This window comes from Triticum aestivum, chromosome 3B, assembly GCF_018294505.1.
Source record: "Triticum aestivum cultivar Chinese Spring chromosome 3B, IWGSC CS RefSeq v2.1, whole genome shotgun sequence".
Lineage (NCBI taxonomy): Eukaryota > Viridiplantae > Streptophyta > Magnoliopsida > Poales > Poaceae > Triticum > Triticum aestivum.
In genome coordinates this window covers 598919203-598937276 of record NC_057801.1, presented here as the reverse complement: position 1 = coordinate 598937276, position 18074 = coordinate 598919203, and the positions used below count along the sequence as shown (strand labels likewise).

Genomic DNA, 18074 nt, shown 5'->3' with positions numbered 1-18074 from the left:
TTGTTTTCAGGAACTAAAAAGTCCCTAGTCCCTCCTTAGAGGTTATTAAATGACCATGTTATCCTTAGTATACAGAAAAATAACAACCAAACAACACCATGAGGCGGCGGGGCAATGTGTGCAAGGAGGGGCATTGTTGGAAAAGTCCTCAAAAAAACTTTCCTTGAGAGTCTTCTTCATCTAGTCCCAAAAAGCAACTTTTAGTCCCTAGTAGTCCCTCCTGTTTGGTTAAAAGTATCTAAGAGGGACCTTTTCTAGTCCCTACATCAAAAAGTCTCCGAAAACAAACACCCCCTTAGAGCACTTATACGAACAGCGATTTTATTCGCGTTTTGTTCATTTGGGATGGTCCATCTTGTTTTTTTTTTTGAGTCGGCCGTGCGCCCAACGCACACGACTCTTTTTGTCAGTTTGGGTCAGCTGCCCGCTAGGCGTCCGCCTTGTTTTTTTTGGGTCGGTCGTGTGTCCAACCCCTACGACTTATTTCATGTCCGCGGATAAATTTAAAAGGCACGCGGCTATAGATCATGCCAACGGCTATGGCGTCACCCAAAGTTCATGCCGGCACCATGCCAGCAGCCGGCACACAATGACAGCCTTACAAAACCACCACGCAATCCATGCTGACACACTTGCCAGCGGCCGGCACACATGCCAGCACATAAAAAGGGGCGGGAATTCGACTATGCCATCTCGGCCGTGGTCATGCCATTACACTTGCCGGCATACAAAAAAGGGATGACGCTCGTCGCCATAGATCACTTGTCGTCGAACTTGAGCATGTCGGCCTGCATCTTCTCGAACCATAGCCTCTTCCTCGGAGACACGGTGTTGAGGTCCACCTTCATGATCTCCACCCCCGTCTCGCGAGCGCCTCTTCTTCCGCCTTGGTCTTGGCATTGGCAACCTTGATCTCGAGCATCTTGATTTGCTTCTCCGCCTTCATCTCAAGTATCTTGGCTTGCTTCTCCGCACCCATCTCAAGCCTCCTCCTTTGGATCTCCATGAAGACGTTCATTTGCTCTTCCTTGCCTTGCCGGCGCTTCTCCTCCCTTGAGTCCCTTTTGCTCATCATGTCATCCATGGTTGCAAGCAAGGCGATCGATGTCGCATCCCGCTTGTCCTCCTTCTTGGAGTTGGTCTTCCCCCGCGGACATGGTTTTTCGCCCTCCCAACCTCCTCCACGACTCCCCCCCCCACGCGCCATGAGGGCGGCATATTGCGCCTTGAACTTCTCCTCCCGTTGGTGACCATCCAACAATGGAAGAGGTTGAAGGACTTGCCATCATGTTGTGTCTTGAATGCCTCCAAAGCTTGGAATGCCTACAAATGAAATAGAATGCAAGCATATGGGAAAAATGGATATGCAAATGAACATGCAAGCATAACGGGAATGGAAACAAAGAGGTGCACATGTACCGTATCTTGCATGCCGATACCGCTGACGGGGAGTGCCTTGATGCTCTCAAGGGTGGCATAAAACTTGTTGCACTCTTGTTGTATCACCCTCCATCGCTTCGAAATGGACACCCACCTGCGCATGCTATGTATTTGGTGCGGTGGAAACTTTTTGCGTTCATGAAACTCATGATGGACAAGAATCCAAAAGGAAGGGCCGCCAAGAGACCTTGATCTACATAATCCTTAAGCATTTGTTCAGTGACCAAGGAAGGGCCCCAGTTGCAGAGAGTGGTCTTTGCCATATTGAGTCGCCTAAAAGACAATAGGAAGGCGAATTATTTAATAAACATGAAGATAAGTCGCCCGAGTAATGGTGAGTTAATTAAAGAGGCAATTTCTCGAACTTTGGCGAGTTACAAATACATTGGTGAGCCGCCCAAAAAGCAATGGGCGGGTCAGTTAAGATTCAGGATTGCTAGAATTTTACCAAGTGTGGAGCAAACAGGATTCAGCGCGGAGCAACTATATTTATGGATCTGAAGGCAGTTCAGAAAAGAAAAAGAATTACTAAACCTAAAAAGCAGTGGCGGAAGAACTGGCAAGATATCCATTGATTTTAGAAGGGAATAGAGGTTGTTTAAATTTGAGATGGTGGTAAAACTGCTACCGCAATACTTCTCTAATGTTTTCGGATGAACACGGACGAACTCTACAAACTCAACCGTGCTCCCCGTGGGATCGATACTCTTACTTCGAAAAGGCTACAACTAAACCATCTGTACTTGCAGGCTATCGCAGTGTTCCCCGCTCCTCAGGGGAGAGGGTGTCCTTTGGCTGCCTCGACCGTCGGCACTCGGAGGCAGGGGTGATAGCGGCATGCATTGGTGCGGTGTGCAACAACAATTGGGAGGCTAGGGTGGTGGCATCCCGCGATGGCTTGGTCTGTCAATAGTTATTGCTGCGACAACTTGGGCCGGCATCAAGGTGTTTTGCGGTGTGGCTCGAGTCCCAGGAGACGGCATGGTCATGGATCCGGGGATGCTCAGTACGTATTTAGAATCTAGTGTGGGGCTATGACAAGTGCGGCAGGTTTGGCTCCCCTGTTGGTCGCGGCGGCCATGTCGGTCTCTCTAGTCGTGAGATCATGTTGGTCATCTTGGTGGTCGACAGTGTCGTGTGGTGACCGTGATAGTATCTGATGGCGGTGGATCTAGGCATCCCATGCCAAGATGTAGGCAGTGGATCTAGGCATCCTCTGCCAAGATGTAGCCCACGGTGGTTCGTGCCTGCTAGTGGATGCGTTGTGACATGGATGGTCGCGCGATCAGTTGGGGGTTGGATTGGGGTGGCCAAGGCAGATTTGAGGTGCTGCTATATGGTATATCGCCGTGGTGGTGGTTGTTTACGGTAGGGACTTGTCTGGGATGCAAGGCCATGGTTGTTGGGCGGATAGTTGAATGTGATACGGTGATTTTGCGTTTGGTGAGCTCCAGGTAAAAGCCTCACACTAACTTCGGTTGACAACAACGTCATTCACGTGCATCATTTCCCTCTTTTGAGGCACACTCGAAGAGCCCATTCATCCCCCATTATCAGTTGGGTCTCAAGCTCTCTGTGTGAAAAGCCTTGCTTCGGCTTTGGCCGGAGCGCGCATCGACAGTGTGCCTGCGGCTTCCCCCTTGGGGCGTCAACTTGGAGGTATGGTATTCTTCCAGTTGAATGTGCCTTGTGTTGTCTTGCAGTTCCGCCATCGGCTTAGCAGATGCGCGTGTCGAGGCCGGCGCAGAAGTTGTAGTGGCGGCTATGAGTTCGTCTTTGCGTAGAAGAGTGTTATTTTTGGTCGCTTGACACCAGAGTCGTTGACTTGGCCGGTGCGCATTCTTGGGGCTGGCGTGGAGGACGGAGCGGTGGCTCCAAAGAGGGGTTGTTGGGCGTCCACGGTGGTCGCTTAGGTGAAGGTACGCCGCCTCAGTCGGTGTATGTACGTTGCTGAGGTGTTGTAAGCGAGAGCGGTAGCTCTGTGTCGTGTTGTATGGTGTCCACTGTGGTCACATGGATGACAGTGTGTCGACTTGCTGATATTTAGCATGGGGTTGGTGTGTGTATGTTGCTGTATCGACTTTTGATACTTACCATTTTAACTGGTCAATTCTCTTCTTCAGTTCTTCTTAAATGAATTCTTAATGAAAAGGTAGAGTTGCTGCCAGTTGCTACAAGAAAAATACGAGAATAAAATGAGAACTAGCTAGGTGCCTCTGTGATTCCAAACTCATTTTCAAACACTATACAGGAGGATTTGGCTCTTCTAAGGAACCCTTTTCCGTCCTCTTCTCTTCTTCTCTTTCAGAAGACAAATCATACCTAGACTTTGACCGGCACGGTTGCGTTTCCATCCCTGAGACCAACTCAAAAGTCCAGGCTCCTTTGGCGGCACGGATGCCTCGTTGCTCTGTTCGAACGTAAATCGCGGCGAGAGTGAGGGCCCTGCAGTGCAGGTTGGTATAGTTAGGTACATTGCTAGCTAGGTGCCTACGTAATTCCAAACTCATCATATCACCTCTGCATACATACAAGTCGTCCATGGCGAAGACTTCAAGTCGCCGGCCGGCCGGTCGGTGTGGGAACGTGCTGGCCCAATCAATATCCATCCCTCTGGAGAAGAAAAGGCTATACTCCGTGATGGAAAGTAGCAAGTTGAGTCTCCGTGATGCATCGAGTTACTATCTGCAAAAGCTAGAGTGATCACTGATGTACGTGCTACTTTTTCTTCACCAACTAAAGGGCAATTTGCACTACAATGTACAATCCCACGTATCACTACATCAGTACGTATGTATACGTACGTGTCCGTGCAGTTTCCGTTCAGGGTACTGGCTGGTCAATTGTTTCCTCGCCGAACCGTCACACACATGGCAGATGCATGATAGCTACGTACGATATAACGCATGTCATGCATGTTTCAACCAGAGAGGAGAGCTCTCGTTGGTTGTAGTTGCCGATATAAGGGGCAATCCATCATCCATACATACACTGACCTCTCTCCAACCAGCCCAATCCGCCCGGCCATTACTTCCAGTACTAGCATACTCCTAAACACCGGTGGCCAAGAAGACGTGGGGAGCGTTCTACTAGCAACAAACTTAAGCACGTCGACCATGGCCAAGAAGAAGCTGCCGCAGAGGCTCATCTCCACCTTGCTCTCCCTCATCTTCCACGGGGGGCCACGGCTCTCAAGCAGCAAGGGCACCGCGTTCCCATCCTCGCTGCTGCAGCGACAGTACCCTCCCATGGCGAGTGACAGGCTCGCCGCCGCGCGAACCCTCGTCGTCGACGTCGACGGCGGCCTCCTCCGCTCGTCACACTCCGGCCTCTTCCCCTACTTCATGCTCGTGGCGCTGGAGGCGGGAGGGCTCCTGCGAGGCGCCGTGCTCCTGCTCCTCTACCCTCTGCTCTGCTGCGTGGGCATCGGCGGCGACCTGGCGCTGAGGGTCATGGCCATGGCGGCCTTCTGCGGCCTCCAGGAGAGCCGGTTCCGCGCCGGCCGCGCCGTGTTGCCCAAGTGGTTCATGGAGGACGTGGCCATCGAAGCGTTCGAGGCGATGAGAGGCGCCAAGAGGAGGGTCTGCGTGACCAATATGCCCAGGGTGATGGTGGAGGGGCTCCTGAGGGAATATCTCGGGGCGGACGTGGTAGTCGGCAGGCGGATGAAGGTGCTCTGTGGGTTCTACACCGGTCTCATGGAGGAGGAGGAGGTGGCGTTGGAGAAGAAGATCATGCTGGAGAGTGATGCTGTGGGCCTCTCTGGCTCCTTGGAGTTTCTCCAACATCCTCTTTCAAATTGTTGCAAGGTACTCCCTTCGTTCACTATTATAATGTTCCAGCTTTTTCTTTTTTGAATCCGATGTATATGGACTGTATTACTGTGTTTGTTCAGTCATTTGAGTCAATAAGTAATTTATATGGAAATATCCAAAACGTCTTATACAATAATATAATAATAAAAAGAGGAAGCACTATTGTACGCTTATTATTTTGCATATGAAAATTGATTACTTGCATTTTCTCTCTCTCTGTGTGTGTGTTTTCGGGATATCCGAAAGAAAAAAACAAAGACTAGCGTAGGTGGTGCCCGTGAAATCATTTATATGTAGGAGTACAAAGCTTGGTTTACCCTTTTTGCTAGTTCAATCGTGATAATTAAAGCCTGAACTAACAAAGTACTTGATGGAGCAGTAGTATGATAGTACCTGTCATCTCTTCAATGAAACAGTTGGTCTCATGCACAAGTAGTTGCATAGTCACGGACGAGCCTAATCACCTTATTATTCATACTACATGCAAAAGTTGCCGGCGCAAAGTAGCATCAAACGGCTGGGAATTATGTCCAAATCGTACAAAATTATTTATTTTCTCATGGGTCGTCGTACCGTAATTCGCTAGTATACGTACTGTGTTACGTGAGGAAACTTGTGACCCTTTACTTTGTGTACGCACAAGCAGGAGGTCTACCACGTGACACAGGAGGACAAGGCCAGGTGGCAAGCGCTGCCAAGGGCCAAGTACCCGAAGGCCATGGTGTTCCACGACGGCCGGCTCGCGTTCCGGCCAACCGCCGGCAGCACGCTGGCCATGTTCATGTGGCTCCCTATCGGCGCCGCTCTGGGTGCCGCCCGTCTCGCCGTCGCGCTCACCGTGCCGTACAGGTACTCTACGCCCATCCTGGCGGGCACCGGCATGTCGTGGCGGCTCAAGGGGGAGCGGCCGGGTCCCCCGCCTGGCCACGGCCGCGGCCGCGGGCAGCTGTTCGTGTGCAACCACCGCACGCTCATCGACCCGGTGTACGTCTCGGTGGCGCTGGACCGGCAGGTGCGCGCCGTGTCGTACAGCCTCAGCCGGCTGTCGGAGCTCATCTCGCCGATCGGCCGCACCGTGCGGCTGACGCGCGACCGCGACAGCGACGGCCGTGCCATGGCGCGCCTCCTGGACCGCGGCGACCTCGTCGTCGTCTGCCCCGAGGGCACCACCTGCCGTGAGCCGTACCTGCTGCGGTTCAGCCCGCTGTTCGCCGAGCTCAGCGACGACGTTGTCCCGGTCGGCATCGCCGTCGATACGGCCATGTTCTACGCGACGACGGCGGGCGGGTTCAAGTGCCTCGACCCGCTCTACTACATTGTGAACCCGAGGATGTGCTACACAGTGCAGTTCCTGGAGCGGGTGCGCACGACGGCGGCGGTGGGGAGGGAGGTGCCTAGCACCGACTTGGCCAACCTCGTGCAGAGGAAGATGGGGGAAGCTCTCGGCTACGGATGCACCATGCTCACAAGGAAGGACAAGTACCTCATGCTCGCCGGCAACGATGGCGTCGTCAGAGCCAGCGACAAATGCTCTGCTCCTCCTGAAGGGAGAAGAGCTCATTAGTTTGTTCTTGTTAGGCATTTCTGGTTCTGATTTATTTTAAGCATCAGTTGACTGAGACTTGGCAAAGTCTAAGCATCAGTCGACTTTTTTTTTGAAAGTAAAGCATCACTGGACTGAGACTTGGCAAAGTCTCATTCGGGTGACGTCATCCAATTTATAGCACAGCCCATCTTATTCCCTCATCCAGTCTTAATGTGTTTTTCTGTTTTTGCTGGGCCGGCCCATGTCTTTGTCTTTTATTATTGTTCGTTCTTTTGGACCAGTGTTCTTTTTAGGGAGCTCCCTACTGGACGCTCTTTGCGTCAAATTGGTGACGCAACGCACAGGGAGGCAGCCCGACTGGACCGGCCTATCGAGCTGTACCGCGTAAGAAAAAAGGGAAGCAAAAGAAAAGAGCCAGGCGCGATCCCAGGAATCAAACCGGCGACCAGATGGTTGCGACCGCGTGCTCGTTGCCAGTCCACCTGAATATCGTTTTATGTTTTTTGACATTGCGTAACTAAATGAACTTAGGACGCCCGAACAACATGCCAAATCTACTTCAAACATTTAAAAAAAACGTGAATGTTTTATCAAACGCGAACATTATTAGTTCTATTTACAAATTTTGAGAAAATTCAAACATTTTTCAATACACAAATGAGTTTTCGAGATGCGAACATATTATTTAGAACAGAAACATTTTTTTAACTACCCAAAAAACTGAACAGGAATTTTTTTCCAAATTCAAAAACAAAATTTGGAAACACGAACAAGTTCTGCACGTGAACATTTGATGAAAGTCCAGAACAAAACTTGAAAAAATGAACATTTCTTAAAATTAGCAAAAAAAAAAGTTGGAAACGGAACATTTTGCAAAGCTCCGAACCAAACTTTTAAATATGAACATTTTTTTGAAATTTCCGAATAAATTTTGGAACGGGAACATTTTTCAAGCTCCCAAACAATTTATGGAATTTAAGAACATTTTTGCAATTTGTGAGCAAAATTTGAAAACATGAACATTTTAAATTTGTGAACAAATTTGGAAAGCTGGAACACTTTTTGAAATTCCTAACCATTTTTCGAATGCAAATTTTTTTTGAAAATATGGACAATTTTAAATAGGAACATTTATTACTAATAAAACACACAAACAATAATTGAAAAAACAAACATTATTCTTAAATTTGCGAACAAATTTTGCGAAGTTGTGAAATTTTACAAAAACATAAAGAAAAGAAACAGAGAACAAACTTCGAAGCACGAACAAATTTTTAATGCATGAACATTTTTTGAATCTTGAGAACAAATTTGAAACCGAGAGCAATTTTGAAAAATCCTAACAAAGTTGCAAGTGTCAACTTTTTTAATAAGTGAACAAAAAAAATGAAATCATATACATTTTCTGAATTTCGAAAGTTTTGAATTTTTTTGTGTAAGGAGAACTGGAAAATGAGCAAGGGTCTTCGCATTTGACTCGACGAGTGCGAAGGATAAGGAAGCTAGCCGAGCCTAGGAGGATTCGCTTAGGTAGCTGGAACGTAGGTCTCTGACAGGGAAACTTCGGGAGCTAGTTGATGCAGCAGTGAGGAGAGGTGTTGATATCCTTTGCGTCCAAGAAATCAAATGTAGAGGACAGAAGACAAAGGAGGTGGGGGATACCGGCTTCAAGCTGTGGTACACGGGGACGGCTGCAAACAGAAATGGCGTAGGCATCTTGATCAACAAGAGCCTCAAGTATGGAGTGGTAGACGTCAGGAGACGTGGGGACCGTATTATCCTGGTCAAGCTGGTAGTTGAGGACTTGGTTCTCAATGTTATCAGCGCGTATGCCCTGCAAGTAGGCCACAATGAAAACACCAAGAGGGAGTTCTGGGAAGGCTTGGAAGACATGGTTAGGAGTGTACCGATTGGTGAGAAGCTCTTCATAGGAGGAGACCTCAATGGCCACGTGGGTACATCTAACACATGTTTTGAAGGGGCGCATGGGGGCTTTGGCTATGGCATCAGGAATCAAGAAGGAGAAGATGTCTTAAGCTTTGCTCTAGCCTACAACATGATTGTAGCTAACACCCTCTTTAGAAAGAGAGAATCACATCTGGTGACTTTTAGTAGTGGCCAACACTCTAGCCAGATTGATTTCATCCTCTCGAGAAGAGAAGATAGGCGTGCGTGCCTAGACTGTAAGGTGATACCTGGGGAGAGTGTTGTACCCCAGCATAAGCTGGTGGTTGCTGACTTCCACTTTTGAATTCGTGTCCAGTGGGATAAGCGTGCCAAGGTCACTAGAACGAAGTGGTGGAAGCTCAAGGGGGAGGTAGCTCAGGTGTTCAAGGAGAGGGTAATTAAGGAAGGCCCTTGGGAGGAAGGAGGGGATGCGGATAATGTATGGATGACTTGCATTCGTAAGGTGGCCTCGAAGGAGTTTGGAGTGTCCAGGGGAAGGAGAAGCAAAGATAAGGATACCTGGTGGTGGAATGATGATGTCCAGAAGGCGATTAAAGAGAAGAAAGATTGCTTCAGACGCCTATACCTGGATAGGAGTGCAGACAATATAGAGATGTACAAGATGGCGAAGAAGGCCGCAAAGCGAGCTGTTGGTGAAGCAAGGGGTCGGGCATATGAGGACCTCTACCAACGGTTAGACACGAAGGAAGGTGAAAGGGACATCTATAAGATGGCTAAGATCCGGGAGAGGAAGACGAGGGATATTGGCCAAGTCAAATGCATCAAGGACGGAGCAGGCCAACTCTTGGTGAAGGATGAAGAGATTAAGCATAGATGGCGGGAGTACTTCGACAAGCTGTTCAATGGGGAGAATGAGAGTTCTACCATTGAACTGGACGACTCCTTTGATGAGACCAGCATGCATATTGTGCGGCGCATCCAGGAGTCTGAGGTGAAGGAGGCTTTAAAAAGGATGAAAGGAGGCAAGGCGATGGACCCTGATTGTATCCCCATTGAGGTGTGGAAAGGTCTCGGGGACATAGCGATAGTATGGCTAACCAAGCTTTTCAACCTCATTTTTCGGGCAAACAAGATGCCAGAAGAATGGAGACGGAGTATATTAGTACCAATCTTCAAGAACAAGGGGGATGTTCAGAGTTGTACTAATTACCGTGGAATTAAGCTGATGAGCCATACAATGAAGCTATGGAAGAGAGTCATTGAGCACCGCTTAAGAAGAATGACAAGCGTGACCAAAAATCGGTTTGGTTTCATGCCTGGGAGGTCGACCATGGAAGCCATTTTTTTGGTATGACAACTTATGGAGAGATATAGGGAGCAAAAGAAGGACTTGCATATGGTGTTCATTGACTTGGAGAAGACCTATGATAAGATACCGCGGAATGTCATGTGGTGGGCCTTGGAGAAACACAAAGTCCCAGCAAAGTACATTATCCTCATCAAGGACATGTACAATAATGTTGTGACAAGTGTTCGAACAAGTGATGTCGACACCGATGACTTCCCGATTAAGATAGGACTGCATCAGGGGTCAGCTTTGAGCCATTATCTTTTTGCATTGGTGATGGATGAGGTCACAAGGGGTATACAAGGAGATATCCCATGGTGTATGCTCTTTGCGGATGATGTGGTGCTAGTTGACGATAGTCGGACGGGGGTAAATAGGAAGTTAGAGTTATGGAGACAAACCTTGGAATCGAAAGGGTTTAGGCTTAGTAGAACTAAAACCGAGTACATGATGTGCGGTTTCAGTACTACTAGGTGTGAGGAGGAGGAGGTTAGCCTTGATGGCCAAGTGGTACCTCGGAAGGACACCTTTCGGTATTTGGGGTCAATGTTGCAGGAGGATGGGGGTATTGATGAAGATGTAAACCATCGAATCAAAGCCGGATGGATGAAGTGGCGCCAAGCTTCTGGCATTCTCTGTGACAAGAGAGTGCCACAAAATCTAAAAGGCAAGTTCTACAGGACGGCGGTTCGACCCGCAATGTTGTATGGCGCGGAGTGTTGGCCGACTAAAAGGCGACATGTTCAACAGTTAGGTGTGGCGGAGATGCGTATGTTGAGATAGATGTGTGGCCACACGAGAAATGATCGAGTCCGGAATGATGATATACGAGATAGAGTTGGGGTAGCACCAATTGAGGAGAAGCTTTTCCAACATCGTTTGAGATGGTTTGGGCATATTTAGCGCAGGCCTTCAAAAGCTCCAGTGCATAGCGGACGGCTAAAACGTGCGGAGAATGTCAAGAGAGGGCGGGGTCGATCGAATTTGACATGAGAGGAGTCCGTTAAGAGAGACGTGAAGGATTGAAGTATCGACAAAGAGCTAGCTATAGACAGGGATGCGTGGAAGCTTGCTATCCATGTGCCAGAGTCATGAGTTGGTTGCGAGCTTTTATGAGTTTCACCTCTAGACTATCCCAACTTGTTTGGGACTAAAGGCTTTGTTGTTGTTGTTGTTCTCGTTAGAACATTTTTTTAATTTGAGAATATTTTTTTTGAAAGCTGAACTTTTTTTGGGAAGATGAACAAAACTTGAAAGTTTGGAAATGAGAGAAGAAAAGAAAAAGAAATAAAATACAAAAGAAAGAAAATTTGTTGAAAAGAGAAATTTACTTGAAAAGGAAAACTGAAAGAAGAAACAGAAAACAAAAAAAGGAAAAAAAAGGAAAAGGGAAAAAAGAGACAGAAACAGAAAAACGAAAAAAGAAAGAAAAACCCGATAATAAGAAACGAGAAGGTAACCGAAACTGGGCCGGCCCAAATCTTCCCGGGGTGTGCGGAGCCTCGTCAATTCGCCGCAAAATGCGGCGAATAGGGTTTTCCTTCTTTTTGAGAGTCCCTGCTCGACGCTCGCGAGCGTCAAACGAGCAGCTTTTGCTGAAGGATTCCCGTAAAACGGGCCAGCCCATTCCCACAAGCGAACGTAAAGAAAAAAGTCACGAAAAAATGAATGGATAGATGAAGTCAAACACACGAACTAGTGCTAGCTAGCGGCATTGCACGCCGCTGCAGCAGGACTGAGTGCGTGTTAAGTAACAGCGGTAAACCAAACCTATTACGTACAGCAACAGATCCGTTTGTTTTATCTTCCTTAAAAAATGAATTTCGTTTTCTTGAAATGTTTTTGAAATTTGGACAAACATTAAAACGTGACTTTTTTCATAAACGTGAATAATTATTGAAAACACAAACAGAGGTTGAAAATCTAAATATTCGTTGAATAATTTTCAAATGTACAATGAACATTTTGTAATATATGCTGGACAATTTTTAACTACATAGTGAACATTTTTGTGATATATGGTTAACATATTTTAAATATACATTGAACATTTTTTTAATATAGGTTGAACAATTTTTAACTACATGTTGAACAATTTGATTATATACACTGAACAAAACTTAAATACATACTGGAAATTTGTGTGCTACACGCTGAACAATTTTATTTAAAGTGAACAATTTTTGAAATCATGATCAATTTTTGGGATTTCAAACCATTTTCTTAAAAATAAAGTATAGAAAAGAAGAAAAAGGAAAATATGAAAGAAAAGGAAATAAGAAAAGAAGTAGAATCAGAATCAGAAAAAAAAACGAAAACGAAAAAAAATACGAAACCCGACAAAAGAAAGAAAAAGGAAAGAAGCTAGTTGAGGGAACCTTTGCGTGCACTGCTTTAACACTCGAACTTGGGCCAGCCCATTTCGCTGTGATCGCTAGCGCCCTTCAGCGAAAGCACAGAAGTTTGACGCACACGCGCGTCAAATAGGAATCGCCCTTCTTTTGATGGAGCGCTCCTATAGGACGCAAATTGCGTCGAACGAAGCAAGCGCCGCACAGGGGATCCATGACTTGGACCACGCGCACCGCACATGGGGTCCACTACTGGGCCGGCCCACTGGAACCAAATCTAGTTGAATGCAAAACAGTATGACGCAAAAATCCCAAGAAATAGTGCCCAGCAGGACTCGAACACACGATCGGCTGAAATGTTTCTTACATCACGTAGCTAGCCACTTGCCACGACCATGCTTGTTGACAAATGTATTTCGCGTTAACCTTTAACAACAGAAGCGGCGACAGGTTTGAAAACATTTATTGAAAATTCAGAATACTTCCTGGAAATTATGAACAAATTTCAAATTCCGATTCTTTTTGAAAATTTGAGTATTTTTTAAATGTATGTTTTTTTCAGAAGTGCAAATAAATTTTATGAAAACAAACAAATATTGAATTTCGCAAACATTTTTCAAGAACATGAACAATTTTGTAATTTGTGAATACTTTTCTAAAGCACAAACAATTTTTGAATCTTGAGAACAAATTTGGAAGCGCGAACAATTTTTTAAGCATGAACATTTTTTGAAAATCTTGAGAACAAATTTTGAAATGGAGAACAATTTTGAAAAATCCCAAACAAACTTGGAAGCGTGAACATTTTTTCAATCTTGAGAACAAAATTTGAAAAATCTGAACAAATTTGGAAGCGCGAACATATTTCGTATATGTGAATAAAAAATTGAAATCCGGTACATTTTCTGAATTTCGAAAGTTTTGAACCTTTTTGTGTAACAATAAGATTTTTTAATTTTTGAGAACATTTTTTCAAAAACCGAACTTTTTGGAAACATGAACAAAAAATGAAATTTTCGATTTAAAAAAAGAACACTTTTTGAATTTGCAAGCTAATTTTGAAAGATGAAAAATGTTTTGAACATGTTTTGAAAACGGGAACATATTTCTTAAAACCGAACATATTTTAGTTTGTGAACAAAATTTAAAAAGACGAACACTTTTTCAAAATAAGCGATCAATTTTCGAAATTCTAAACTTTATGAAATTAATGAATAAAAATTTGGAAACTGGAACATTTTCTAAAAGAACGAATATAATCTGAAAATTTCACTTTTTAAAAAAATTCTGAAACATTTGTTGATAATTGGAAAAAAAATCAAAAAGAAAATAGCAAGAAGAAAGAAAAAGAAGAAAAAAAAGAGAAAAAATGAATAAGAAAATAAAAAGCAAAGATAAAAATCAAAAAGAAAAAGAAAAACAAAACCTGTTCAGGAACCTTCTAGAAGGTTCCCAAAACCCGAAAAAAATCGGCTAGGAACTTTTAACAGGCCGGCCCAACCGCATCCGCTCGCTCGATACCCCCTGTGCGGGACCCCGACATTTTGCCGCAAAGTGCGGCAAATAGGGTTTTCCCTTTTTATGCCCTGTGATTTTTCTGGGCGCTGCTTCTTGTTGTGCTGCACTAGATAGGCCACTAGTGTGACGCTAGTTCTTTGTACGATTTTTCCGTGTCTAGTTTTTGTTTTCTTTTTATTGCGTGTTGTCTAGCTTTTTGTTCTATGTCCTGGGTTTTTTGATTTAATTTTTCCTACTGTTTGTTCAATGTTTTTATTTATATTCCACTTTTAGTTACATGTTCACCAAAAAAAGGAAGCACTTTTTGCATTCGTTGTTAACTTCAGAAAAGTGTTTGTACATTTCAAAAATGCCCATCGTGTATTGATAAAATTCTTGTGTAATAACAAAAATATTTAAAAAGATTTAAAAATATTCACCATATATTTTAAAATATAAAAATGTATTTTTAAAATATTCGATGTGTATTTGAGAAAATAATGAAGGTGTAGGGAGCGGCTAGTTTCTGGTACTGGTATCCCTTGCAGTTGTGGGTCATGTTACACCATGCCGTTATAGTTGAGATATGGCGTGCAATAGTTTTTTCATAAAAAACTGGCAGAACGCCACTAAGTTGCGGTGGTGTTGAAAAAATGCAGTTGCTGCCAGGATTAACATGTGCAGATGCATTCCTAGTGTCTGACATGCAACTGGCCCGCCCCTCTTCCGTTGCCCCCTCCAACAAAACAAAGGTCCAGTTGCAACCAATTTTGGGGGACATGCAGTTGCGGTCTAGTGCGACGCTTGCAGTTGCGGGGCTGTTGTCGGGCTTGCAACTGGCCAGCCCCCTCTATCGTCTCCCCCCTTGACAGAACAAAAATGTCTAGTTGCGGTCAGGTTATAAGACATGTAGTTGCGGTCGGGTGTGACACTTGCAGTTGCATGCCTAGTGTTGGACATGCAACTGGCCCGCCCCTCTCTCGCCGCCCCCTCCAACAAAACAATGGTCCAGTTGCAAGCATGTTGGTGGACATTGCAGTTGCGGGCGAGTGCAACGCTTGTAGTGGCGGGGCCGTTGTCAGGCTTGCAACTGGCCCACCCCCTCTAGCGGTGCCCCCTCCGACAGAAATAGAAGTCTAGTTGCGGTCGGGTGCGACACTTGCAATTGCATTCCTAGTGTCGGACATGCAATTGGCCTGCCCCCTCTCCTCCCGCCACCCTTCGACAAAACAAAGGTCCAGTTGCAACCATGTTGGGGGACAAGCAGTTGTAGTCGGGTCCCGCGCTTGCAGTTGCGGGGATGTTGTCGGGCTTGCAACTGGCCCGCCCCTCCGACAGAACAAAAAAGTCCAGTTATGGTAGGGCTAGAAGACATGCAGTTCCGGTCGGGTGCGGCACTTGCAATTGCATGCCTCTTTTCGGACATGCAACTGGCCCACCCCCTCTCTCGCCGCCCCCTCTGACAAAATAAAGGCCCAGTTGCAACCATGTTGGGGAACATGCAGTTGCGATCAGGTGCGGCGCTTGCAGTTGCGGGGTTGTTGTCAGGCTTGCAACTGGCCCGCCCCCTCTAGCGGCGCCTCCTCTAACAGAACAAAAAAATCCAGTTGCGGTCGGGTTACAAGACATGAAGTTGCGGTCGGGTGTGACACTTGATGTTGCATTCCTAGTGTCGGACATGCAACTGGCCCGCCCCCTCCCCCGCCGCCCCCTTCGACAAAACAAAGGTCCAGTTGCAACCATGTTGGGGGACATGCAATTGAAGTCAAGCGCGCCACTTGTAGTTGCATGCCTAGTCTCAGATATGCAACTCCCTCTCCCGTCGCCCATCTAAAACAAATGTTAGTTGTAGTCATGTGAGTAGACATGCAAATGCACTCCGGCACTTGAAGTTGCATGTCTAGCGTTAGACATGCAACTGCATGTCTCTCCAACCGTCCTCCGATAAAACAAAGTTAGTTGCAGTCAAGGATGACACTTGCAGGTGCATGCTTAGTATCAGACAGACAACTTCACCATCTCTCGCCGCCCACCCGAAGAACACCAGCTGACCCTTCCCCAGATAAAGTCTGCAACAAAGCTTCTCCACCATCTTCCATATGTTGCAACTTTGCAGCATACGATCATGAATTGGCCTCAAAATGTGACCTTCTCTCATGTTATCGTTGTTGGAACGACCACTTTCGTTGCATTTTACAACCTATTTTGTTGAAGACACACACAAAAAATAAAAATTATATCATGACAAATAACTTAAAAAAGATAAAAAAATGAAAATAAAAAAAAGATTTCCTGAGTTAGCGTTGCGTTTTTAAACTCCCATACATAGATGCCAAAACCGTTACACTTACTCTTATGGTTGCAATGGTTCAAGCATACTTCATACGCCATCTCTTGAGCGCATAAAAAAACAAAAAACAAATGATATTGACAAACATGCAACTACCCCATTTCTAACGAGACATTACATAGTTGCATGCCTAGTGGTAGACATGCAATTGCGTACCAACTACCCCCTCCCCTGATGAAACACCATATAGTTACATCCGCGTTGAAGACATACAGTTGTAATCAAGGCGGGACACTTGTCGTTGCATGTTTAGTGATAGACATGAAACTATGCCCCTCACCCTCGACAACACCGCTAAGTTGCAGTCGCATTGAAGGCAAGCAACTCTAGTAGGGAGCAACTAAGCGACCACAAATTTCAAAATAAAAACTATTCTTTAATAAAAAAATATTTAAAACAAAAGCAGATTTTTTTAATAAAATAGAAAATAAAATGAAAATACAGTTGAGAAAAATAATCAACGTGACAAGGAACACGGGCAAAAAAATTAAATCTAGAATCCTCTATTTTAAAAATACCATGTCAAACGATATGAACAAAACAAAATAAAAAAATATGAAGAAAAGATATACAAAAAGTAAAAATGTGTTGCATATGATATACATACCTACCTTTGAAATAAACATAACCAGCGTGTATATCGTGACAAAAAATATGGGCTGTCGTGAAACTTGCAGACCAAAAAACAAACAAACAAAAAGAAAGAATTGTCTCCTATTCTATCTTGCCAAAAAAAGAAAAAACTAATGACCACACGTGTGGCATCTTGCACATCACCCACAAGCCTTCATCATCATTTATTTTACCACGTATGAATAGACGACATCAGCAGGATTTTTTTTGGTTTTTGGCTTAAAAAATATTTTATCTCCTAATTAAAAAATCAAATTAAAAATCCATTTTCACCATTAAATCCGTCTCAATGAGATCTTCAAAACTAGACCCCATGTTGATATGTTTCGACGAAAATTTTACTTACCCGAAAGTTGCCATGATGTTTACACTGTAGTTGCCATAGTGTTTAAACTAAAGTTGTCACGTGGCAATTTTAGTTTGTAGAGCATGACAATTTTAGTTTTTTGATGATGGCAATTCCAGTATTGTGAACATGAAAAATATTTTTTGTATGAACCATGACAATTTTAAGTGCATGTATCATGGCAATTTTAGTTTATGCTTCATTGCAAATCTAGTTTCTTAATTCCTTATTTTATAATATGTCAAAATTACTTTTAAATATAGAAGAAAATAGCTAAAACATATCATGGCAACTTCAGTGTAAACATCATGGCAATTCATATGCAACGGACATGGTAACTTTTAACCCCAAAAAAATCGTCAAAATATATTGAGATAAGATCTAGTTTCAAAGATCTCGTCGCGAGGGATTCAATGATGAAAACATATCTTCAATCCGATTTTTCATTTAAGAGATAAAACATTTTAAAAATTGAAAATCTAAAAAGATTTCTCACATGCATGCATGCCGTGACGTGGCACAGTCTGTGTGTTATAGGACGTGTGGGCGGGTTTGGTTCCCACCACACGTGTGGGCGTTAGCATTATCCAAAAAAAAAGAACTCCTATTCTATTTTGCGGCAAGCCCCCACCTGTACCTGCCCAGGCCCCTCCGACACAAGTATAAGACAAAAAAACAAAAACAGCCAGCTGCCTCCTACATGGGCCGGTTCTCATCCAACAAATAGAGCACACAGATCTTAAAGCTCCAAAATATCCAACGGTTAGGGAACTCGTCGACTGATTTTTAACTTTTCAGATGAATTCAACCATCGATACAGCTACCCCTTTAGTATGGAGT

The 18074-nt window shown here is 44.9% G+C and overlaps 1 protein-coding gene across 1 annotated transcript; it reads left to right on the top strand.

The window, feature by feature from the left end:
• The first annotated feature begins 4441 nt into the window (after positions 1-4441).
• LOC123065833 (probable glycerol-3-phosphate acyltransferase 3) lies at positions 4442-7001 on the top strand. The gene is made up of 2 exons (XM_044489041.1): positions 4442-5249; positions 5902-7001. Exons 1-2 carry the CDS (start codon positions 4557-4559, stop codon positions 6817-6819), a joined length of 1611 nt encoding a protein of 536 aa, XP_044344976.1. The 5' UTR covers positions 4442-4556; the 3' UTR covers positions 6820-7001.
• Positions 7002-18074: the final 11073 nt, after the last annotated feature.